General features: G+C 41.8%; 1 protein-coding gene across 1 annotated transcript; it reads left to right on the forward strand.

The window, feature by feature from the left end:
- The first annotated feature begins 11,008 nt into the window (after nt 1-11,008).
- tph1a (tryptophan hydroxylase 1 (tryptophan 5-monooxygenase) a) lies at nt 11,009-22,501 on the forward strand. The gene is made up of 11 exons (XM_084335459.1): nt 11,009-11,164; nt 12,970-13,104; nt 13,438-13,621; nt 14,843-14,943; nt 15,048-15,115; nt 15,211-15,407; nt 15,521-15,656; nt 15,757-15,883; nt 17,619-17,714; nt 20,005-20,138; nt 20,361-22,501. Exons 1-11 carry the CDS (start codon nt 11,075-11,077, stop codon nt 20,533-20,535), a joined length of 1,443 nt encoding a protein of 480 aa, XP_084191585.1. The 5' UTR covers nt 11,009-11,074; the 3' UTR covers nt 20,536-22,501.
- Nucleotides 22,502-26,828: the final 4,327 nt, after the last annotated feature.

The raw sequence follows: 26,828 nt of genomic DNA on the forward strand, positions 1-26,828 counted from the left end.
GCCTACGTTTGTGTCAAAATAAACCGAAGTGCATTTATTCTATATAACTCCTTCATAAGTTTCTTCATTTGTTCTAGTGTAACAGATGGTATCGTGAAGCGCAGTCACGAAGGGATGGGGTGAGTAGCGGTGCTATGGGTTAAACTCACTCTCATCCTCAAAAGACACATAGACACATTACAAAGCAGTGAGTTCACTTCTTGGTATAGCGGTCTGTGCTGTCGCACGCAGCGTGGGAGACCCATTGACATTTACATTTACATTTAGTCATTTAGCTGACGCTTTATCCAAAGCGACTTACAAGTTCTGTACGACAAGTACTGGGGTGGGTAGTTCAGACCCGTGTTCGAAACTCCCTCGGGGCATCGAAGTTTGAGGTGACGTTGTCACAACCGTTACACTATAGTATATTGCCTTATTGTTATGCTAGTTAATGTTTTCTCTTTGTGTAACTCACTGTGACTCAGAAATACTAATCCTGCCACAGAGGATGGAAATGTAACCTTGAATAATTTGTTTTAATTTTCAGGATGAGCAATTAAACCGGTGTTCTGAAAATACACCGCCAGCATTTTGGACATTGTCTCTACCTTTGAGTTTGACAGGTGTTCCATGGTGCTGCTTCCTCCTGTCTGGGCTTTGTGTGCACTGTGATGCCTGTCAACGAGCAGCATATGCTGCTGTTTGTTCTGCATTGAAAGAATCGTAGCTCATTAGAGGGACCCGCAGGCTTCCTTCAGGAAGTGGACGTAAGCAGCGGACCGTTCACATCTCTGCATGGTTGTTCAAACAAGCAACTCAAAATATCCCTCGCCTCTTGACTTTTCACACATTTGTTGCACTGGAAAAGAGAAGATTGGAATTATACTGATGGAGAGCTGGTGCAAATAAATGGGGGACCCTGATGTAGACAAGACGAAAGTCTTTCTCTGGTCTGCATCCCCATTCTACCCATTCTATAATCTGTTAATACAATTTTCAATCAATCAATCAATCAATCAATCAATCAATCAATCAATCAATCAATCAATCAATCAATCAATCAATCAATCAAAGCCTAAGAGTGAAGGCGGTTCAGACCAGCCAACATCACAGTCTAGCTGGCAGGGTGTGACTCTGAACTTTTAATTGGTGAAATGTCTACGTGATTTTGATGAAGGTTACCAAATGAATAGATAAAAGGCAGGAGAGAGGAGAGCGGAGAGAGGAAAGCAGAGAGAGGAGAGATAAAGAGGAGAGAGGGCACATCCATAACTCATACCGCCACAGCCAAGACTACAGCCAATCAGAGGTCACATAAAAAGAGGGATTACACCCTCACCTGAACCCTGTACTGTTTACCTTTACTCATAGTATATATCTGCACCTTTGTCTACACTGTTTATTCTTCTCGTATTTTTATATTCAGAGTTAATTATATTATTTACACTGTTTATTTGTCTCATATTTTTATATTCAGATTACATTTGCCTATATGTATGTCTTCCTTCTATTACCCTGCCCATATATGTACCTCCCCTCCCCCATTCTGCTATGATGACCGGATTTCTTAACTTATCTCATTTTAACTTATCTTATCTTATCTTATCTTATCTTATCTTATCTTATATCATCTCATCTTACAGAAAAGCTGCATGAATAAATGTTTCCCCATGTTATGACACATGCATTATGCAAATTTCAGGTCACTGCACATGTTTGATTTCACACATAGGCTACTACATGACTTCACATCCTTAGTTCACATGGTATCGTGTAAAACAAAGCTTTGCAGAGCTATGTGATCATGTGATGTGATAATATAGTTGGTGATACCACATCATGTGAATTCATGTAAATCACATGGGAAGTGTTCAGAGAACACTGGGTGTTCATGTGAGCGACCTGGCTTCTCTGTAAAGGGCAACAAGCCATGCTGCTCTTCATACTGGATATAGCTGCAGCTCTGTCCCGGAGAGAAACACAGAATCCTGTTATGGGTGCACTGTGGAGTGAGTAGGCGTCAGCATTTATTCCAGGACCTGTACAGACTGGCCCCTGTTGACTTTACATTACTTTTGTGGCTAATTAGCCGGAGCTGTGAGTATAGTATAGATTCAAGAACAGTATTGTGCAGAGAAAGGAAATAAGGCTATAGAGGTCCTATAGGGTCCAAAATATACATATTATTTACCTTATAATAACACACAACAACACAATAACTCCACAGCATTCTTTATGGTTTATCTTTTTTATATTATATTCTTTCAGTTGTTATGTACATTTACATTTAGTCATTTAGCTAAATTGTGAAAGCAAGCCAACAACAAGGGGCAGCTAAGGGTCAGTGATATTGTTCATCAAACAGTGTTGAACTTGAGTATTACACAGTACATAGTGGTAAGGTACATAATAGTAAAATACTTTTTTATTATTATTATTATTTCAGATATTGATTGAAGAGGGGTGTTTTTATTTTTTATATTTTATGTTTTTACTATTGCTTTTAGTATTCCTTCATGCTGAGTGTGCAGAGGGTTAGCCTTCCATTAGCTACTTGTTATATAATGGCAAAAATAAAAATCCTGATTTGCAAGTAAAGTATACAGCCAGAGGTTTCGTTGCGCTGCTTGTCAGTTTGCTAGTGCTGTAGGTGAGATACGCTAGAGGGGATGGTGGCAGTAAATCCCTCTGATTGAATTGAACAGAATTGGGCCAGACTGCCCATAACTCGGCTCCCAGACTCAGATGTAATGGCCTCACGGCTGTCTAGAACTTGGTACCCGTGGACATAGACAGTTTCATTTTCTTGTATTACCATTTGAATCCAATGGTGGTTGTACTCATCTAGCTGGCAGGTGCTACTGTAGCTTAGTTTAGCACCAGGTGCAGGTGCTACTGTAGCATAGTTTAGCACAAGGTGCAGGTGCTACTGTAGTTTAGCACAAGGTGCAGGTGCTACTGTAGCTTAGTTTAGCACCAGGTGCAGGTGCTACTGTAGCGTAGTTTAGCACAAGGTGCAGGTGCTACTGTAGTTTAGCACAAGGTGCAGGTGCTACTGTAGCTTAGTTTAGCACCAGGTGCAGGTGCTACTGTAGCTTAGTTTAGGTAGTCAAAGTGGGCAGGGTGAGGTGGGTTCTAGGAGTAAGGTCAAGTAGTAGTCTGATCAGTTTGTTTTGTGATGTTTGTAATCTTGTTTTTAGCGCCTTTGAGGTGCTTTGGTACCATGAGGTGCAAGCATAGTCGTAGTACCCTTGAATGAGTGCTCCTGCCAGAGTCTTCAGGGTATTCTTGTTTACCAGAGAGGAGATCCGGTACAAGAATCTAGTTCGTTGGTTGACTTTTTTGATTACATTGGATGCCATTTTGTCACAGGAAAGATTTGCCTCTAGGATGGAACCTAGGTATGTAATTTCATCTTTCCTTGTGACAATATTGTCACCCACTGTAACTGAGAAGCCGTCGGTCTTGCTGAGTTTGTTATTTGATCTGAAGAGAATGGACTCTCTTTTACCAAGGTGTAATGATAGTTTGCTATCAGCGAGCCAGGTGCAGATTCTGCCGAGTTCTGAGCTGAGGGTTTTTTCAACCTGTAACTTGTTCTTGTCAGAGACCAGCAGGGCTGAGTCGTCCGCAAACAAGAACAAGTTGCAGTCACAAGCTGACAACATGTCATTTGCATAAATTAGGAACAGTAGCGGTCCTAGTATGCTTCCTTGTGGAACACCACAGCTCACTGTGAGGGGGGGGATAGGGTACCGTTTACCTCCACCATCTGTTCTCTCCCCTATAGGATTGCATCCAGCTCACTAATAGACTATCAAAACCAATTACTTTTAGCTTGTCAATCAGAATGGAGTGATTGACAGTGTCAAAGGCCTTTTGTAGGTCCAGCATGACCATGCCGTAGTATTTGCCCGCGTCCACCTCTTGTTTTGATGTGGTCGTTCAAATAGAGAAGGCAAGTGTCAGTGGAGTGGGATGTTCTGAAGCCAGATTGGAATTCGTAGATTCGATTTTTTTCCTCTAGGTACTAGGTACTACCTGTTCGTAGACTATTTTTTCCATGACTTTCGAGATGGAGGTAAGAATAGAAACAGGGCGGTAGTTGCCTGGGTCTAATTTGCTGCCCTTTTTGTGCAGGGGGGGTCACTCTCGCAATTTTGAAGTCCTTGGGGACGTGTCCCTGTTTTATGGAGAGGTTTATTATGTGTGATGACTGGGGTGATGGCGGCTGCTGAGTCTCTGAGGAATTTGGAGGGGATGTTGTCATGGCCAGTGGCCTTGTTAGGTTGGAGGGCGCTCAGTTTTTTGAGTACCTCATATCTTGGGACCATTTCCAGTTTGCATTTCGAGCTAACATTTTAAGAAATACATTTATGGCAAAATCCCATTCAATTGAGACTGATCTGGCTCCACTTCCTGGTGTTCATGAACAGTTTAAACTGGTGGTAAAACAACTGAAAGATGTCTGGGTTACTGCAGGGTCTGTTGGGCAGGTGTGGGTGAAGTCTGGGTAAAAACCATGTGGGTTATCCCTCAAAATGTCTAATGTCCGTAGAAAAGCTCTTTGTCTGTGAAAGCTTGGAATCATTCATCTTTAGGATTGATGGCCTGGACTGGGCTCCTCCACAGCTGGTTTCCTCAGTTTAATGAGATGGGTGACCAACGGTGAGCACTCTCCCTGTCTCTCTCAATAGGAGCAGAAGAGCCTCCTCAATGACAACGAAGGGAAAGCCCACTTTCCTTTACAACATACATTCGTTTTTAATTAATTCATTAAAATATCTCTTTAGTTCTGATACACATAATTATTCTACTAGGCACACTGCTGGAGGCTGTTTCACTTTGCCGAAATTCAAGACTACATCATTTCAACGTACAGTGATATACAGTGCAATGCTAAAACTGAATTTACTCCCAAATCATATTACGCAACATAATTATGTATATGGTTTTAAGAAAAAGCTTAAAGATTATTATTTTAAAATGAAGTAATAGGCCTGCACTGCTTTGTCTAATTGCAGTGTGTTTGTTTTGTTTCAGTGTGTTATTTATATATATATATATTTTCAACATCTTGTCTAATTCTGCTCAGTGTGTGTATATGAATCAATATTTTGTGTAATTCTGCTCAGTGTGTGTATATGAATCAACATCTTGTGTAATTCTGCTCAGTGTATGAATCAACATCTTGTCTAATTCTGCTCAGTGTGTGTAGATGCGGCTCTGCTCCAGTCACTATAGGGTGAGACTATAGCTGCTGTCAGGCAGAATCATATTTCATATTTCCAGTTCTGGAGATTTGCATGTTTTACTTGAATTGAAAGGTATGCTGTTCTTTATGTCATGAAACCAGCCAAATCCCCAACATTTCTAACTTCACAAACACATAGGGTGTCAATCTGAACATGAGGTTGTTAAAGTTAAAGTTGCTGTAAGTGGTATTTCTTTGTTAAAATATGTGTTAAATAGCTCTACAACAGTAACATTAATCTCCAAGTCCCTTCCCACTTTATCCAATCAGAGAGCCTTAGATATTTTTATTTATTTCTTACCAAGCCAAATTTGCTTACTATAACCTAGTGCTTCATGCCTTTTCGGGCAAGACATGAATATAGACAATATATTATAATATAATATTAATTATTATGTTTTATTGGGACGGTTGGTGAATCCCAAAATCGGCCCGAAAAGCCATTTTTGTCGTAAGTCCTTGGTGAATGAGACCCAATTCTCTAGATATTCTATACTCTAGTCTAGATAATATATAATCTATACTCTAGATAATCTATACTCTATACTCTCGATAACATACTCTATATCGATAATCTATAGTCTAGATAATCTATACTCTATATGTTCCATCACTGCAGTGGGAAAATAACCTTGTATCTCCTAAAGGTAGATTTTTTTCAAGAATTAAGTGGTAAGTGGTATTTTTTTGTTTGTTAAAATAACTGGTCTACATGTTAAAATAATAGCTCTACACTCTGACAGCCATCACTGATATAGATTGTCTGGTCAGTAACATAGGTCTCCCAGTCCCTCCACTCTGCAGTAAACAGATAATACATTTCCTGGTATCCCGTTCTCACTTTATCCAATCAGGAGAGATAACTCCACACTGCAAAAATGGTCTGACAAAAATAATAAATACAAACTAGTTTGAAGCAAATGTATCCTTGAAACAACACAAAAATCTACCAGTGCACTTGACTTAGCTCCATACACAGGTTAACAATGTTTTCCAACCACATACACAGTGTGAGTCTGGGACCTTATATAAAGAAACCACTCAGATGGCTCATGTTCAGCACAGCCAAAAAAGAGTCAACGAAATCGTGGGCTTCGTTACTATAATTGAAAACAAACGCCATGATCCTCCATGCAGCTTTAATTACCTACACCGTCTCTTTCAGTTTAAGAAAATATATGGCGCTATAATAAGATATTCTGCCATGGCTTTTAGCCATAAACAACCATAAGGCATTCGTACATGTGTCACTCGTACATGTGTCACTCCTGACATTAAGCTTTACACAACCGAGGCGGCAGTGAGGCGTACTTCCACCGCTCAGAGACTGGTGGAGGGGAGTGGGGGCTGGTAGCATGTCTGACACCGGGCCCAGACAGAGGTGCTGTCACGATCGGGGCTCGGGCCTTTCTCTGCCGTCATCCGGACGTGCCCATACATGGGCTTCCTGCTGGAGCGTTCCCGCGCTGCCAGATGAGGATCAATCAGCGCGGCTGCAAGGGATTCCCTCATCAGGCGGTCCCTATATCACCTGGCAGATCCTGTCATCCGCCGTCGCAGTGTTAAACTGCCTACCTAGGTACGACAATTCCACCTGTTGTATCTACTCCTGTTGTATCCCTTCTCTAACCTCCTGTCTCTTGTGCCCCAGGACCCCCACTCCAGCGCCCTTCCTGCCTGGACGCCTCGAGCCTAACAAGGAGCCCCCCTGCTCTCTCTCAATGCAAGACATGTTCTCTCTGCCTACAGCTGCACTGGAAGTGCACCTATATAATGAATAATGACTTGGATTTATATAGCGCTCTTCATGAGACCCAGAGCGCTTCACAGAGTCCATTATTCGTTCATACACAGTCATACCGGTGGTGGTAAGCTACAATTGCAGCCAGAGCTGCCCTGAGGCAGACTCACGGAAGCGTGGCGAATAATCATCGCCTACGGCCCCTCCGACCACCACCAACATTCATTCACATGCATACACATTCATACGAGGCAAGTAGGTTAAGTGTCTTGCCCAAGGACACAACGGCAGTGGGATGGACATGGGCTTGAGCGGGATTCGAACCACCAACCCTTCGATCATTGGATCACCTGTTCTCATTCCCCCCCAAGAACATTATAACCCCTGTCTATCGCACATTCCTGTTATAACTCTGCCTGTTTGGGGAAGAACAATTAAAGAACCCTAAACCGCTCCATTCTCTCTCCTCCTGTTGTTCGCTATTGGGCTCCGCAAAAACCCCTATCCTCACAGGTGCAATAGTCAGAGCAACTTTCAGTCTTTGCCTGATAAACAGACCGGATGTTTAAGTCTACAAGACAATAGGAAAATCTGCTAGTTCAGCTTCTATGCCATAGTAGGACGTCATCTAAACTTTAAAGGACAACGATTTAAAGCCACATGATGTAATATATGATTTCTATGCAGGGGTGAGAATAGATTATATTATATTAGATAAATTAAATGTATTGTCACCGTACAGTACAACAGACAGTAATACATTTACAGTAATATACAGGACAGATGTGTATATCGATGGCTGAAACGCAGTTAGTATAGTGCACAGAGTGGGTATGTATACAGGAATATATGCAGATATATTCACACATATATATATACGGTATATAGTGTTGTTGTAGGCTACATGCCTATCATACAGTGTTATATGGGCAGTGAAGAGCATAAAGATAAATACTAGAATCACAAGAGGGAATTATATGAGCATGGTGTTAGTGTATGATTATAATACACATTATGAGCAACAATGAACTGTCCAATCATAATCCTGTCCAGACTAAAATGACGACGACAATGATGTTGATGATGTTGCTGATACTGCTGCTTTTGCTGCTGCTGCTGCTGCTGCTGATAATGATGATGATGATGAAGAAGCTGATGATGATGATGATGATGATGATGAAGCTGATGATGATGATGCTGCTGCTGCTGATGATGATGATGATGCTGCTGCTGCTGGTGATACTGATGATGATGATGATGAAGCTGATGATGATGCTGCTGCTGCTGATGATAATGATGATGATGATGATGATGAAGAAGCTGATGATGATGATGATGATGATGATGGTGATGATGATGATGATGATGATGATGATGATGATGATGATGATGATGATGAAGAAGCTGATGATGATGATGCTGATGATGATGATGATGATGATGATGATGATGATGATGATGATGATGATGATGATGATGATGCTGCTGCTGATGATGCTGATGATGATGGTGATGATGATGATGATGATGATGATGATGATGATGATGATGATGATGATGATGATGATGATGATGATGGTGGGCTTTTACCCAGGGCCCAGGACAGAGCATCACACCCAAGTCTGCTTATCATCAGATAGTAACAGACTCCCTTTGTTCCCCAGATGCTGTGGCCAAGGCTTTGATCTGGCCGTGTCTGGACCTCTGAGACCAGATCTTCCAATTTGGTTTCATTTGAGTTCATAACTCAAGGCCTGAGTTGTAATTTCATACCATATTGAGGTTAAAAACTGCATTCATATATCCACATCTGTCTGAATATACCTGCATATAATCCTTTCTATATACCTATGTATACACCTATATATAACCCACATAACTCGATAGCATGTACAATAATTCTGTATATACCATATATATCCTTTTTTATACTTACCATATATATATATTTATCTGTCTGTATATACCTGTATAATTCATTTTACATATCTGTAGATACTATATCTATATCTGTACATATCCCTCTTACTAGTCATACCACTGGCCAGTATGACTTACTGCATAGTGTCTTTGTGGTATACCTTTATCACTGTACATAATAATAATATAACACTGTACATACATCTGATTAGCACTATTACTCAGTTGTACTCATTTATATATTTTATATTCATTTTAATCACCAGTATATTACTATTGCACCTCATTGTTACATTTGCACTCTGGTTGAATGCCAATCTCTCTGTACTGTACTTGTGCTGTATAATTACAATACATTTGAAACTAATCTAATCGTTATGCTCCCAAACTGTATTAAAAAAAAATCCATGCAGTTTATGTCCTTCATTCAGACGCTAATTCATTAAGTAAGTAAGTAATTGCGGTTAGGTGGCCGAGCGGAGATTGCGTTCGTCACCAACCCCGGAGCTGTGAGCTGGATTCGCCTGTTCGAATCCAGCTCACAGCTCCGGGGTTGTCACCAGCTTGGCTGGCCGTCTGCACTAATACAATTGGCTGTATTAGAGGGTGGGAGAAGCTGGCGGGGTGGGTCCGGGTCGTTGTAAACAGCGACTCCTACAGTTCGGTCGGGGCGCCTGCTAAGCGCGGATAGGACTCGAGGGGGATAGTGTGATCCTCCCACACGCTACGCCCTCTCGATGAGAATCCGCGCTGCCAGGTGAAAAGAAGCGGTGATTGGCTGGACGTGTGTCGGAGGAAGCACGTGGTAGCCTCCACTCTCCCAGATGATCTGACTGTGGGGGGTAAGTGCGCAGCGACCAGGAAGGGACTGGGAATTGGCATACGACTAACATTGGGATGGGAGAAAATCGGAGGAAAATGGAGGGGGAAAAAGACAAAAAAAAAAAAAAAAAAAAGTAAGTAAGTAATTGTGACGCTCCATGTCATTGACTATAGATGAGGTCAGAGTGCAGCCTGTAAAAGAAGCTCATTGTGACCAGCTCTCCATGTGACCCTTTTGTCCTCATGAATCTAGAACCACACAGAGATAATTAGCCTATGATGCTGCAGGAAGAGAAGCACGATTTAAGAATTCACACCTACTGATTGACTAATACATCCATCAATCAATCTGATAATGCGATGCACAGTGTTTAATCATGCATACATGAAGAAAAGAAGGTCTGAGAGCCCACAAATGCTTACTGACTGTGCAAATGTTTTGTAAAAGGATACATGGTTGGATATGTATAAGTAATGCAGAAAAGTGAGAAAGGTTTACCAAAACACGGCGACATATGTGACAATATGGGGAGAAAGGCAGTGTATGCTTGTCTTAGGGGCAATTGTCCCCTATGAAGTTCTCATTCTTCAGGGTAGAGATTTAATCCACATACCAACGTTTTATAGGCCTATTTCGATACAGATGATTGATTGATTGATTGATTGATTGATTGATTGATTGATTGAAAACTTTATTAACTGATTGCAGAATGGGTACAGTACAATACAGCTCAAGCAATTGTTAAGGGGATGCAGACCAGAGAAAGACTTTCGTCTTGTTTACATCAGGGTCCCCCATTTTCAATTCATCATAACATATAGACAGTACTGCTACATCTATACATTTGTATACCAGATTTACAAATACAGTACTGTTTGTTATACAAAAAGAGTCCAGAAAAGAGAGTATACATTTGACGTAGAAACTGTACATTGGAGGAGGTTGGGTAGGTTGGGTAGGTCGGCAGTATTGTTTTTTCTTTATCTCTCTTTTCCTTTTACATCAGACATTGAAAGACAACCTATACCTGTAATCTCCCCCCCCCCCCCCCCCCCCCAATGACGTGAGCTATACTCTTTTTCCATTCGCTGTTCGGTGAGATTATTGCTTGTCCGCTCCCCACGCACACACACACACACACACACACACACACACACACACACACACACACACACAAGCACACACACGCACACACACGCGCGCGCGCGCACCCACGCCCCCTCCTTCCTTTCTCCCTGTGGTTAAATAGCAAAGCACGCTGCTTCTCGGGGCAGGCGGCTCACTTTACCCGGTTGATTACTGAGATAATCATCCTGAAGAGAAGTAAATAAATAGGCAACAGCATCACTTCAATATGTATTCAAACAAAATTGAAGGACCGCGCCGGGGAAGGTCTTTTGACTCGATGAACATTGCCTTTGAAGAGAAGCTGCTGAACAACGAGGTAAGAATTTTCCTCAGCTGTCGAAAAACAAGAAAGTTAAAAACAAAAGTTAAAACAGGCTGAGACCATATAGTTGTCCCAAAGTGAGTCGGTTGATGTCAAGATTTTTAATTGTATTGGATTATTGGATGGATATTATTTATGTTATATTATTTATTTAATTTACTATAGTCAATGATATGTTATGGTCTTGGTCTTCTCAGTAAATAAACCTGCAGGTTATCGTCAGCGCAGTAACCTACATCAAAGCGTTAAGAAGGCCGGCCCACAATTTCAGCTTTAAAATAGCATATCTGTGTCATTGATTGATTGATTGATTGATTGATTGACAATTTTATTAACATATTGCAGAATGGGTATACAATACAGTACGGCTCAATACACAATTGTTAAGGGGATGCAGACAAAAATACTTTCGTCTTGTTTACATCAGGGTCCCCCATTTTCAATTCATAAAATGGGGGACCATCATGTCCATGTCATTTCACTGTCTGTTTTGATGAACAAATGGCATTCCATTGAAGAGTGCTGCACATGCAGAATTGGTATCATCAGCTTCTAATAATGATACACTTCGCTCGGGTGAATGGGGGACCAAACTATATAGTATGTATAGGTGTAGCCATACCTTATGGTGGAGCAGAAATAAACGGATCGTCCATATCTTAGCATCGATTTGCTCCACAATGTTGAAAAACGTCTTGTGAATTTCGAATCTTAATAACGCATCTAATTTTCTTAGAATGCGGTTTAAAAAAAATCTGTGTAAATAAGGTCAGGGTTCAGTAGGTCTGAGTCTCCGATATCAGGTGGATCCACAACTAATGTAGATTAGCCTACTCTATAATGGCCGATTGATTAACTGCTGCCTTATGAGGGAGCTAATAATAGGCTTTATCGCTGTCCAAATGGGATTGCTCTAAGGCGCTTCCCTGAAACAGAGGAGGTTGAGGTCTGTCAGTGTCTTGGCCCTTGGGCCTCTGTCGACGCACTAAATGCTCCCAGGGATTCTACTGACACGACACGGGTTCATCACATTGATTGATTGATTGAACACTCGAAGGCCGAAATATGGTAGGCGATTCAGTTCTGATTCCTCGTTTGGCCGTTCTCTGTTCTCTCCCGTTTAGTTAAGTATGATAAAAGTCCAAAAAGCTATTCGTTTCAAACCTGTGTGTGTGGAGGCCCTTCGGATCTCGGGGTCGCGACTCGCGCGGTTCTTTCAAGGCAGATGACAGTTGTGGTCTACTGTCTATAGCGCGCGTCGCTGTCCAAGGTGCTGAAAGGAAGAGCGTTTCCCTTCATGATGCTCTACCGAACATGCTCCCTCTGGACCGTGTGCAGACTGTGCACCATTGCACTCTGCGCTGTATTAATTGGCATCACATTTTAAAATGGTGGATATCTCACTTTGGATCGACACACCATTCTATATAGGCTGTAATATACAATACAGGCGATGAACAAACAACACGGACGCTGAAATTACCTAAATGTAACAGTAATGTACAATATACAATGTACAGATGATTAAACTGGATATAAAATATATAATTGAGTATGGTAATAGTGCTAATCAGATAATATGTATGTACAGAGTTGTAGTGTTATTATGCACATTATGCATGCATGTGATACTGGTATAAAGGCACTATGGTAGTCATACTGGCGAGCTGCAGTCATGCAGCTGTGCATATGGGAGGCCTATCTGTCTTAAAACATTTTCATTTGCTAATGAAAAGTAACAATTTCTCATTGCTTCATGTTGCTATGTTAATTTCTATGTTAATATGAACTATTTTCAGATAAACAAATCAACCTTCACAAAGATTGAAGAGATCACTGACAAGAACCTGCCCACAGAGAAGGGCAGAGCAGCAATAGTCTTTTCCCTCAAGAATGAAGTTGGGGGACTAGCGAAGGCACTAAAACTTTTCCAAGTGAGAACTGAATTATTACTATGCCGGTTCATGTAGCCCCATTTATAAATGCTATATAATCCACACCATGTGATTCCAACCGTGTATGTTATCATGGACAATGCTAGGATCTTTTCTTCAAGCCTAATGTTTACATAATCTATACAGTATGTCATTATAGTTATCAGTGTCCATCCTTTACTTATTCAACATCATATGTATCAATGTATTCTACAGGAGACAACAGGAGCTATAGTCTACTGCAGGACAGGGACATGAGTTCAGTTCTAGTTTGTATTGTGTTAAAAACATACAGTAACAAATGACAAAAATGATGTAACATGATTCTTGCAGGAAAACCACGTCAACCTTGTACACATAGAGTCCAGGAAATCCAAACGGCGCAACTCAGAGTTTGAAATATTCGTGGACTGTGACAGCAACCATGAACAACTGAATGAGATCATCCAGTTACTCCGCAAGCACGTGCACATAGTGGACATGGATCCACCAGATAACTCCTGTCTACCGGACGAAGGTAGGCACGCTAGGACTGTAAATATAACACTGTACTATACTATACCATAACACTGTTCATGATTAGCACTATTACTCAGTACTCATTTATATATTTTATACCCAGTTTAATCACCTGTATATTGTATATTGTATATCACTATATTGCTATTGCACTTTTGCACTCTGGTTGGATTCCAAACTTATTTTCATTGTACTGTACTTGTGCTATATAATGACAATACATTTTAATCTAATCTAAATTCAATCTAATAATCATAGGCCTATTTTTATTGTTTATTTTGTCTGCTATGTCCTCTTCATTGGCTCTGGTTACTTTGTTTGCCTGTTTTACAGTCATATCCTATAAAGCACTTAAAAATGTGCATGCTATAATCATATTAAGATAAGATAAGAGCATAAGATATTCCTTTATTGATCCCCTTGGGGAAATTCAGGCATCATAGCAGCATGGGGGAAGGGGGGGGGGGGGGTACAGGTAGTAAAAACAACACAAGCAGTGTAAACAAATAGGTCAATATAATTTACTATCTAACTAACTGAAAAATATATTCACAGTATTCACAGTGTCATATAAGGTGCAGTATGCATAAGGTAGTGTTATAATTTTTACTATCTACTGAAATATACATTATTCACAGTATCACAGTATCCACTGAAATATACATTATTCACAGTATCACAGTATCCACATAAGGTGCAGTATGCCTAAGGTAGTGTTATTGTCCTCCTTGGGTTCCTATTAGTCCTAGGTCAATGGCTGGCAGCAGTCGCCATTAATAATATTATTATTATGATTATTGTTTTGCGGATCAACAGATTACAGTAATCTGATTGCAAATAATACAATCGATCATAGTTGTGTAGGCCTACTCTAGGGAAAAAAACCTAGTAATTAAATAAACCTTTGAGAAATGGATGATTACTTGTTTGATTACTAAACATGTTTCAAATAATGAATTACGTTTTGTAAATGCTGATGATAAAACTATTCACATTACAGTCTGTAAAAATGGAATAAAGTATCCATTTAACTTCATACTCAATGTAATCCACTTACATTAATGACTGGGGGTAATATAGTTGATTCAATTTCTAATTACAATTTGAATGCAGCCTTTTTAATACTGATTCCAATACTACAAACACAGCGTTTATAAACTCCACTTTCCCCACTGGACTGACTTTGAAGTGAAACTTATTTATTTTTTCTTCTTTGTAGATATGGACAGTGGTCCCTGGTTCCCAAAGAAGATTGCGGACCTGGATAACTGTGCTAACCGCGTTCTGATGTACGGTTCAGATCTGGACGCAGACCATCCAGTACGTCGAACAGTAGCAGTTACAGCACCTCTGTCGGTACCAACTCTGTTCAAACTAAAAATAAACTCCTAACACTCTCCTTCCATATTCTCTCTTCCTGACAGGGTTTCAAGGACAATGTCTACCGAAAAAGAAGGAAGCACTTTGCTGACCTAGCTATGAACTATAAATAGTGAGTGAGAAAATAAATAAATCCTTGGATATTTAGCATTTTGTCTTTAAAAATTAAAGAATAAAACATATTGTAAATTATTCTGTTTATTCCAGCGGGGACCCCATTCCTCGCATTGAGTTCACGGAGGAGGAGGTGAAGACCTGGGGTGTCGTGTACAGAGAGCTCAACAAGTTGTACCCTTCTCACGCCTGTCGTGAGTACCTCAAGAACCTGCCTCTGCTGGCCAAACACTGTGAATGTCGAGAGGACAACATCCCTCAGTTGGAAGACGTGTCACGCTTCCTCAAAGGTACATTACACTTCCTCCATTTACTTCAGATCCACGTAAAAATAAATAAAAGGGAATTGATCATGTAAATCTCTCATATACTTATGGTTTCCATTGTGTTTTCATCTTCTCAGAACGCACTGGATTTACTATTCGGCCTGTGGCAGGTTACCTGTCTCCCAGAGACTTCTTAGCTGGGCTTGCCTTTCGGGTTTTCCACTGTACCCAGTATGTGCGTCACAGCTCCGACCCCTTGTACACTCCAGAGCCGTAAGTAACACTATACCACATGGACAGAGAATGTTGTGAATGTTAAAACAAGGGGCCTGTAAAGCAAATGGGCTTTAATAAACTGTCTTTTGTCGTCCAGGGACACCTGCCACGAGCTGCTGGGGCATGTCCCCTTGCTAGCAGAGCCCAGCTTTGCCCAGTTTTCTCAGGAGATTGGCTTGGCGTCACTCGGGGCCTCAGATGACTCTGTCCAGAAATTGGCCACAGTAAGTGATACTGCTGCTTAAATGAACACACCGGAATTATGGGAAATGCGTTTACCATCTTGTTCAGAGTCATACAAGAAGGTAGCCGTTGGCCAAAAACACCTTTCCCCCAGAGTTTTAAGCCAGGCTAGCGGTCCCTATCCGCTTCCATTAATTCGTGCTAAGCTAGGCTATAGCTTGCTTTCAACTGAACGCACAGGGAGGAAATCGGTATCTACTATCTAGGGCGTTTTCACACCTGGCTCGTTTGGAGCTGTTGATCCGAAACCTGGAGCGTTTCCCCCTATTTCGGTTCAGTTGGGCATATATGAACACAGCAATCACATTCTGTTGCGGAACAAAACAAGCGGGCCGAGACCACCTAGAGAGGGTGATCTCGGAGCACTTCCAAACGAACCCGACGCGACTCGTACGCTGTGAGAATGCAATCGACCTATAATAATAATAATACGTCGTGGGTCAACGTGGAGCAGCGATGAGGTACACTGCGTCGTTGATATTTGGGCAGACGATCACATTCGTCAGATGCTGGAGAACACAAGTACACTGAAGTGTACAGACAGTTTAGTGACCGAATGAGGGAAAGGGGCTTTGAAAGGTCTGTCGGACAGTGTCGCGCTGCTGCTGCTACTGCACGTTGTTACAGCGGAGATACAACAAGCAGAGCAGACTGCCGGGTGTCAGTCAGCTGTGTCCCCGCTGCCGCGCAGGAGAGGAGAGCCGGGGTCGCTGCAACAGCAGCACCGTGCGGGGGTCTCTCTCTCTCTCTCTCTCTCTCTCTCTCTCTCTCTCTCTCTCTCTCTCTCTCTCTCTCTCTCTCTCTCTCTCTCTCTCTCTCTCTCTCTCTCTCTCTCTCTCTCTCTCTCTCTCTCTCTCTCTCTCTCCTCTCTCTCTCTCTCTCTCTCTCTCTCTCTCTCTCTCTCTCTCTCTCTCTCTCTCTCTCTCTCTCTCTCTCTCTCTCTCTCTCTCTCTCTCTCTCTCTCTCTCTCTCTCTCTCTCTCTCTCTCTCTCTCTCTCTCTCTCTCCGTGGTCATCAGTAAAGTCAGGGTTAGGGGAGGGGGGGGGACACACACCCCAAAATCTGACCAATGAGTGACAGTTTGCTCGCGCGTGCATTTTGTTTTGGTCCGCTATTAACACAGCCGTGTGAACACAAACGAACTAAAGGACAAGTGCAACATTGTATCATTATAGTCCCTGTGTCTCCCTGAATCGGAACAAAGCAAACGAACTACAGGTGTGAAAACACCAACTCTGGAGAAGACGGACATCTGACTGAATTCGGTCGTTAAAGAACCCAGGACGCCTATCGTAAAGAGTAGGGGGTTCCCCCGACGTTCGTGGCCAAATTCCCAATCAGGTCTCTGACATCAAGGCCACCTAATCATCCCTTCCCCTTAATTGACTGATATCAATCCCTGTCTCCTGAGCCATCCATTGTGTAGTGTGATGTGTGCCGGGTGCCATTGAGCCTACATAGCCCAAGGTTGGGTGCTGCCAGTGGTGGTGAAGGAGGCAATTTCCACCCTACATTGTAAAGTGCTTTGAGTGAAAAGCACTATATAAATACAATTAATTATTATTAATTATTATTAAGTGCATTTCCCATAATGTCAGTGTGCCCTTTTAATAACGTTAGCCTGGCCCAGCTTAAAAAAAACAACAACATACATTTTATTTTCAAATGGAAGGATATGAATGAAAATGGATGAAAATGGATGATTATGTGTTTCAGTGCTATTTCTTCACGGTGGAGTTTGGCCTATGCAAACAGGAAGGGAAGCTACGAGCGTACGGAGCAGGTCTGCTGTCCTCCATCAGTGAACTGAAGGTAACGGCAGCCCCATTTTAAAGGTGCTATATAGATAACATTCAGCCACTAGATGTCGCACTACCAGCATGTAATTTATCCAATCAGGTGTATTCCATGTGGATAAATGGGAAGTAGGGAGGGGATACATGCATGCAACATGTAAACAACAACATTCATTTTGGACCTGCAATATATATTTTTAAATGATAATGAATGAATCAATACTTGGGAGGGAAAAGCAATACTTTTATTCCACACCTTCTTAAAATCTCTGTGGATGTTTTCTTTCTTTTTTTTAATGATTAGTCTACATAAAATGTTATCTATAGCAACTTTAACACTTTTTGAATATTGATCAAGAATTATATATTAAAGTGGTTGAAAATGGAAGTGAATTATCATAAAAGAAAACGTACAGATCTGAAGTTCTGGGCCCTCATTTATCAACAATTCTTAGAAAGTGTTCTATTTTCGTACTTAAGCACAGAATTTAGAATGTGTGTACGCACAGAAATATTGGGATTTATCAACCGTACGTACACGGGTCCTACGCTCCTCCGTATTGATAAATACCATTTGTTCTTACCGTCAATGCTCGTGCATGATTATCCATATATGGTAATGAAACACCCCCCATGGGATGTGAAATAATGGACTGACCCGAGCGAACTATGAGAAACTCCACAAGCGAGATTGTTCACGGAGGTGCTGTCGAACCAAGAAGACACAACGCGTGTTATGGGATAAATAAAAGGCTGGCGGACTTGTACACGGTGATGTCAGATATCAACGACTCCCTAAAACCATTGCTGCAATTCTGCCAGGACAACTCAAAATACTAATAAAGACCGTTCGTTAACCACTGTTTGGCGTTGGTGTGTCATTCTAACCATGCTGGAATATGAATGCCTTTATTAGTTTTGTTCGATTGGCTATAATATGATTTGTAGAGGCATACAATCTATTTTGTTGTCGGTATTAGGTAGCCTATATGAATTACATATAATAGCAGCCATAGCCTACATTATGCAACAGTAACTTGCGCATATATAATAACACATGGCACAGCCCTGCGAACCCTGCACAGTAAACTAACTTGATCATTAATCTAGCTGTTGTATCTTTACGCTTATGAAAACATTAAATAATATGTATAGGCTATAGGCCGTCGCTTTGCATTAATAGCCTATATTCTCAAATGGCATTTAATGGTTATCCGACTCCTCGCTATCCTCGCGGACGGACCAGTATACCTTATATCATATCATATTCATATTCATATTTATATCATAGTTTACTCTATCAGCCTACCCAGCATGTAATACGTTCTTTGTTAGAACTCAACTCGTTATTATTTTGCGCATAGATTGCAGAAATACTGGAACGTTTTGATTTATATTTAAAAGGCTTTGACACAAAACGAAATAAGTGGAATTTCGAAGCTGCAAGCAGAATACAAGTCATATCACCCACACGATATATGCTACCTGTATCCAGAGCATGTATGCTTTTTATTAATTTAAGACACATTTATTGCAAGGGTTTTGTAATACACATACACTCAACAAATAACCTCTGTTCTCGTTGCAATGCGTTTTTTATTCTTTCTTATACAGTAGGAAGGGGGAAGAACACTATATCGTGGGTGTTCATATGACTTGTATTCTGCTTACAGCTTCGAAATTCCACTTGTTTCATTTAACAATGGCAAGGCCTTTTAAATATAATCAAAACGTTCCCGTATTTCTGCAATGTATGCGCAAAATAATAACGAGTTGAGTTACGCGGAGCGCAGTCAGTGCACCCCGTATATTCCGATAACGCTATATATAAACCATGCTACATTCATTTAGAAGGAAAGACCTATTATTCCAAATGCTATTTATAGGGTTTTGACCATAATTACACTACTGTTGCTATTTTACAATTAACTATAATGAATTACGGGGTCATACAGAACACGTCAGTCAAACTAATGAACAAAAGCTTATTTCCGCATTGAAACTAATGCATGGCATATGCCGTCCGTATGCAGTATCCATATTCTACCGCCGGGCGCCAGGTACGCATGCCCTGAGCTGAGCGTAAATATATGCACAAAGTCAAGTTCACGTTCAAATTGATAAGTCACACACTTTGCTTAGAAATGATCGTAGGCACGGGTTACGCACACATCTGTGCGTACGCAACGTTGATAAATGAGGGCCCTGGTATTTATAATTTCTGAAAATCTGTAATATTGAGAAAATACAGATGAACATTTATTTATAAAATTTAATTAAATGTAATCTTTTTCATTTCCCCACAGCATGCACTCTCCGGTAATGCAAGGATAACGCCCTTTGACCCCAAAGTTACATGCAAAGAAGAATGCATTATCACAACATTTCAGGACGTCTACTTCGTGTCAGACAGTTTTGAGGAGGCCAAAGTCAAGATGAGGTACGTTTGATCCAATTTTTTATACAAGTCTGATACAAATCACAATAACAACAACAACAAAAAACAACAACAACAGTAATAAGTTGCCATACAGCATGACGACAACCTTTTTATCAAGTGGAAAAGTTGAACATTGATCAATTCTACAAAAACAGAAAGAACCGTTTATTTTGCCATTGTGGTATCATTACCACTGTAATAAATGTTTGTCATTCCTTCCAGGGAGTTTGCCAAGACCATCAAGCGTCCATTCACGGTGCGATACAACCCCTACACGCAGAGTGTGGACATACTGAAAGACACTCCCAGCATCAACAGTGTGGTGGAGGAGCTACGACACGAGCTGGACATTGTCGGCGATGCACTCAGCCGGCTTAACAAGAAGCTGGGCGTGTGACGGACAGCCCACATTTGATTCCAATTGACCGTATTCACACAGCGGTGGCCATTTTGCTCATGTCATGGCTCAGGTAATCCCAACCTGAAGCATGACATAAGAGCAAAATGGCCGCCGTGTGACTATGGTTAATTATCCCTGCAACATGTTAACATTTTTATAGGTCCTATTTTGATGTTTTCAGACATACAAAAAATATCAGGAATATGACGTTTTCCTGGTTTCAAGGAAACTATGAAAGAAGGAAGGGTCATCACGACAGAATACCAGCGTTCTATGCTCTAACTTGGGTGCCAGTTCTATTGAAGCTGTCCAAGGAAATATACATCAACCAATATATCAAATGTTAGCTAGTTAACAATGCAACAAATTGCAGATGATTCTGACATCCAAAGCAATAACCTTTTGGAATGACGGAAAGATCATAAAACGAGGATATGGCTGATCCCATTCAACTCAATGTAGGCCAAACTGAACGTTTCCACACTTGGTGGCAATGTGCGTTCACATGCTACACAGTGACCCTTCCTTCTTTTATAGTTTCCTTGGTTAGGGTCAGGTTAACCCTTTCACTACCACACTACAAAGGGTTAATGCTTTCACTACCACTCTACTGAAGGTTAACCTTTCACTACCATACTACAGAAGGTTAACCTTTCACTACCACACTACAGACGGTTAACCATTCACTACCATACTACAGAAGGTTAACCTTTCACTACCACACTACAGACGGTTAACCTTTCACTACCATACTACAGAAGGTTAACCTTTCACTTACAGAAAGTTAACCTTTCACTACCAGACTACAGACGGTTAACCTTTCACTACCATACTACAGAAGGTTAACCTTTCACTAGCACACTACAGACGGTTAACCTTTCACTACCATACGGTTAACCTTTCACTTACAGAAGGTTAACCTTTCACTACCACACTACAGACGGTTAACCGTTGTTTGATACATTGTATCAAAAGGTTTCATATGCCACTTATGCATGTAACTGGGCAACCCAGGTATAGCACAAGGCCCATGGAACTCGTAATATTTTTTTATATGATGTACGTTTTGTAACCATTTATTCAGAACGCGCACTTTTAAGTTTAGGCAAAGTACAACTAGTCATTAACATTTTACGTCAATATTTGACGGTTTCAAAATTAATATGTCATACCAGCTGGTCGTATTTCTAGGTACAGTATGAAAAAACACCAAAATAGGATGTTTAAAAACATGAGAATGCCCAGTCCACCGATCCATCAAGCTTGCCTTTGTCATCCCCAAGCGTGTCCAGATAACACCTGTAGATTACCCTTCTTTGGCATGGTACAATGAATGTCAATGTGCATCGCTTTTGGCAAAACGCTTATATTGTTCCAAATGTATGGTATCAAGTACAATTCACAGACAGTTTGGACATATTTAGCCATCTGTATTTGTATGTTGAGGAACTAAACCTGAGGAACTGCTTACTTCCACATGTGCTAAAATACTGCTGAATTGGCTTCTTTGGTCACATTGAACAGTGTGCTTTCAACGTATTTTGATATCCATGGTTTAACGTTCCCCCCCCCAATTGTTACATACTGTACTCACAAGTGCTCTGTCCCCATATTGGTAAGACAACTGTTGTACATCGTATGTACTTTGTACTTCATCGCTTCCATTATCATTCTTATCCTTAATTCCCCACAGTGATATGTAAATTATATACCTTTATGTATTTATCTGGTGGGTGTATCATGTTCCTTTTTTTGTGCACTGTTACTGGAATTTATGAAGACGGTTATTGAGTGAAAATGTCACGACTGGTTCTGAAAGATTTTGTTTCATTTTCCAGCAATGTCCAAAAAATACCTCCTCCTCTCAAGTGAAATGTAATACTCCTGAAAACGTGAGAAAACATTATTTTTCTACTGTAAAGAAATGGAGACTATATGAGTAAGTTATTTATCAAGAAATAAAATGTTCAATGTGTCTTCATTATGTGTCCAGTGGTTTGGCCACACAGTGGTATTCTGGATAATTATATTCAAAATATTTAGTTCCATCACCATTTTGAATCTAAACTGATCTAACCATGTCCCAATGCTGGCTTCCGGACTGATTACACATTCCATTTCCGAACAAGTACTCAATTGTTTTGTAGTTAGGTTTTGTTGTTTTGTCTTTCACGCTACCCAATCTATACTTGCACACTAGAATCAACAAGGGGCAGAATGTAATGTAGATTAATGAATAGCTTGACAGATAGACTTACAGTTACAGACTGGCAGTGAGTCATTTATTTCTTTAGGCCTACAAGGTGATTTGATATATAATTTGTAATTAATGATCACCATTTATTTAAAAAAAAATTGCAAGGTATGGGACACGTTTGCGTCCCATACCTGGTATACTGGGCCAAATGCCCAGGGACCTGGGAGCGCCAGGGGCCCAGAGAGGCCCAGGTTCTGTGTAGAGTAATTGCAACATTCACTCATTTTAGTTGTAATCTGCCCATGCAAGTTGAAAGGGGCCTCAGTGTAGACATGTTTAAGTTTTAAGTGCCTCAGGTCCAGAAACACACAGGGCCCCCGGCCCCCAGTTCAAGAAATAATGCAGGTTCTCAAACCGTGTAAGTAACATTGAGTTTGGGTCTCTCAGCTCCGATAGTCAGCAGTGGCCCAAGCTATTGATGGCTGTAGCCCATGTAGGCTGAGCAACAGATGAGGTGGACCATAGCTACAGTCTCTACTGATGGGAGGGTCACAGCATCCCCGACTTCAAGTCAAATATTTACCAATAAGGGAGCTCCAGTTAATGATTATACTATTATACTATTATACTGGTAACTACAAAACGGTACTCGAGTACTGCATCATATCCTCTTTTAGTCATTTAGAAGCTCTCTAATTACTGCATAGCTTAGGGGCCCTCAGTTGATGTGGGGCTCTACCTAATATTTATTGATTAATGTTAAGCTGTAAGGTCCCCTTATAAGGGGACCCTGCTTTTCTTTATCATAAATCGATCAATAGAGACCGTATTAGATCCCCATGTGGGGTATCATTGAAAAGTCACACTCATTGGCTACAACCCTGTCCAAAATATTTCGAGATCGCCAAATGATTGACGGAGCTAGAGCCCCGGGAGTGCACACCCGAGCCGCTAGAGGTCGGCAAAGTAGCACGTCGCGAATCGTCCTCAAGAGGGCCCACATTTTACCGATGTTTTATACGATTGACCGAAAATAAGAATTTATCGGAAAAATGCTAATTATATCTCTTTTATCGTAAAACCGTGAGGACACGACTAAATCCTGATTTAACACTGCCATTGGAAAGAGGAGCCGTTTCCCTATCCATAGATGTATGATTTGGCCATAATAAGGTCAAGGTCAAGTTCAAGGTCAAATATGAATTTATAATTAAAATGGATTATATCCTTCTGTTTAATCCTCTTCCCTTTATTCCTTTGCTTAGATTTTTTTTGTACACTTGATCTCAAGAAGGTGCTGAATGAGCTCATGGAGCGTAATCAAAAGAACCTCAATGTTTTCATGGTGTTATTCACTGGCACAGATGCTAAATTAAATCATAATTTATATTCTCCTTTTTTTTATTACAATTTACTCAAGCCTAGTAACAGACACAATATTTCTGACACTGGGAATACATACCCCCAGGTCCCTAGATGTTCCTACAGTAGATCCGAGAAGAACATGCAAATTGACCTTGTAGAAGTGGAGCAATCTTCCATTTACTTAGGCATGTACCTTTAGGCAACTCCTCGTCCAATCAACAGTCATCTCCCGCCTCGACTACTGCAAACTACTTCAAACAACACCTCGAAGATGTCAGGGCAAAGACAACATCAAGGGTTGCACTGATCCGACGCCTCGCAGGTACAACCTGGGGAGCCACTGCCAAGACCCTTCGGATATCCACCCAAGCCCTGGTCTTCTCGGCAGCAGAGTACTGTGCCCCAGTCTGGAGCAGAAGCCCGCACGTTAAAAAAGTTGATGCGGCTACTAACAACGCCCTCCGGATCATCACTGGATGCCTGAAGGCTACACCCGTCTTCCTGCTGCCAGTCCTTGCAGGAATCGCACCAGCTGGCCTACGACGAGAGGCTGCCACTCTCGCCCTAGCAAGGAAGGCAGTAAAGCATGACTGGCACATCCTACACAACACCACAACAACAACAGCACCTATGAGCAGACTCAAGTCCTGCCACCCCTACAACAAGGTGGCACAAGAGATGCTCCGTTCCACCACTGAGGACCTATCCAGAAATGGATGGCTGGCGGCAGCCTGGAAGAGAGAGTGGGAGAGTGCTGGGCCAACCCGTATCCACCACCACATCTGGGATCCAGGAGATGGCGCCACAGGAGACGATCTTCCACGCCGGCAATGGGTTCTGCTGAACCGTTTAAGATCTGGGGTTGGTCGCTTTAAAGCATCATTAAAGAAGTGGGGCCTGGCAGACAGCGCTGCATGTGAGTGTGGAGACCCTGAGCAGACTGTTGACCACATCCTGACCATCTGCCCCCTATACAAACCACCCTCGGAAGCCAGCCTCTTTGATGTGGGACCAGAGTTAAGGGCATGGCTACAAGATACGGAGTTGGACCTCTGACGTTACATGAAAGAAGAAGAAGAACTCATTCAAAAAGCAGCGGCCCGCCTGATCTCAAACCTACCGAAGTCGGCCCATGTCACCCCACTTCTTAGGGACCTGCACTGGCTCCCCATTGCTGCACGTATCCGCTTCAAGGCCCTCGACCTAGCATACCGTGCGGCAAAGGGAACCGCTCCCGCCTACCTCCGGTCAATGGTCTCTAACTACACACCCTCAAGACCCCTACGCTCTGCATCTTCTGGCCGCCTCAGACCTACTCCTATCCAAGCTCATTCTGATACACTCTTTGAATTTGTTCCAATCATTTTAATCTCATATGGGCATTGGTGTTGGTGTTGGTGTTGATCATGCTTTGATGATGTGTGTGTGTGTGTGTGTGTGTGTGTGTGTGTGTGTGTGTGTGTGTGTGTGTGTGTGTGTGTGTGTGTGTGTGTGTGCGTGCGTGCGTGCGTGCGTGTGTGTGTGTGTGTGTGCGCGTGCGTGTGTGTGCGTGTGTGCATGTGTGTGTGTGGTGTGTGTGTGTGTGTGTGTGTGTGTGTGTGTGTGTGTGTGTGTGTGTGTGTGTGTAGTGTGTGTGTGTGTGTGTGTGTGTGTGTGTGTGTGTGTGTGTGTGTGTGTGTGTGTGTGTGTGTGTGTGTGTGTGTGTGTGTGTGATGTTTACCAGGCTAATGTCAATATTGATAAAGTCATTTGTATCACCATCCGGCACCTTGTTTATCTGCTAGGGCATATCTATGGGTAATTCATATCTCAGGGTAATTTGGCTAGACTAACATCCTCCCTAAACCAACAATATGCATGCTGCTTAGTGGGAATAGGTGAGGACATTGTTGGGAATGCAGCTGTCTACTTGAGGGGAGTGGTGCAGCCAGGAACCAGCCAGATCTTTCCAGATTCAATCAACAAAAAAGAAAAGGTTTGGGGCGGCTAGGTGGTGCAGTTGGCAAGGCGCTCACCACCAATGCAGGAGACGCTGGGTTCGAGCCCAGCTCTCCGCATTGCTATCAGCTTGGCTGGTCGTTCATACTAATACAATTGGAAGTATTAGGGGGTGGGAAGCTGATGGGTGGGGATCGGACGCTGTGGACAGCGACTCCTACAGGTCGGTTGGTGCGCTTGCGCAGCAGAATCAGGAAGCGACGGGGGCGGCGTGCCCTCCCACGCAGACCCCCGACGCTGAGAGATCGCGCTGTGCAGGTGAAAAGATGCGACGGCTGCTTCCTCGAGTACCGGAGGGGACACGTGATGCAAGGCTTCGTCCACATTGCAGCCGGCTTGTGGGAGGCATGGCCTAACAGCGTTCGAGACAGGGGAGGGTAGAATTGGACGATACGAAATTGGGATGGGAGAAAAATAGAAAATGGGAGAAAAAGTAGATAAAAATAAAAATAAAAAAAGGTTTGTCCTTGGAAGAGTTTGTCACGGTCAGTGATGTCACCAGAGCTTTTGCACACCTTTTATCTATATGTGTTTAAAAGGAAGATGAAGTTTTGGTCATCTTCATGGCATAGGAAAAAACATCAGTATATCAGCTGAACATGGTAGCAATTAGCAATCATAGAATCCATAGAATATACAGTAGTGATTTATTTTATATAAAAGATATGTACCGTATATATATATATTTATATTTACAGCATATACTGTATATACCCATGCATATAACCCC

The sequence above is a fragment of the Notolepis coatsorum genome (assembly GCF_963971535.1).
Source record: "Notolepis coatsorum genome assembly, chromosome: 18".
Lineage (NCBI taxonomy): Eukaryota > Metazoa > Chordata > Actinopteri > Aulopiformes > Paralepididae > Notolepis > Notolepis coatsorum.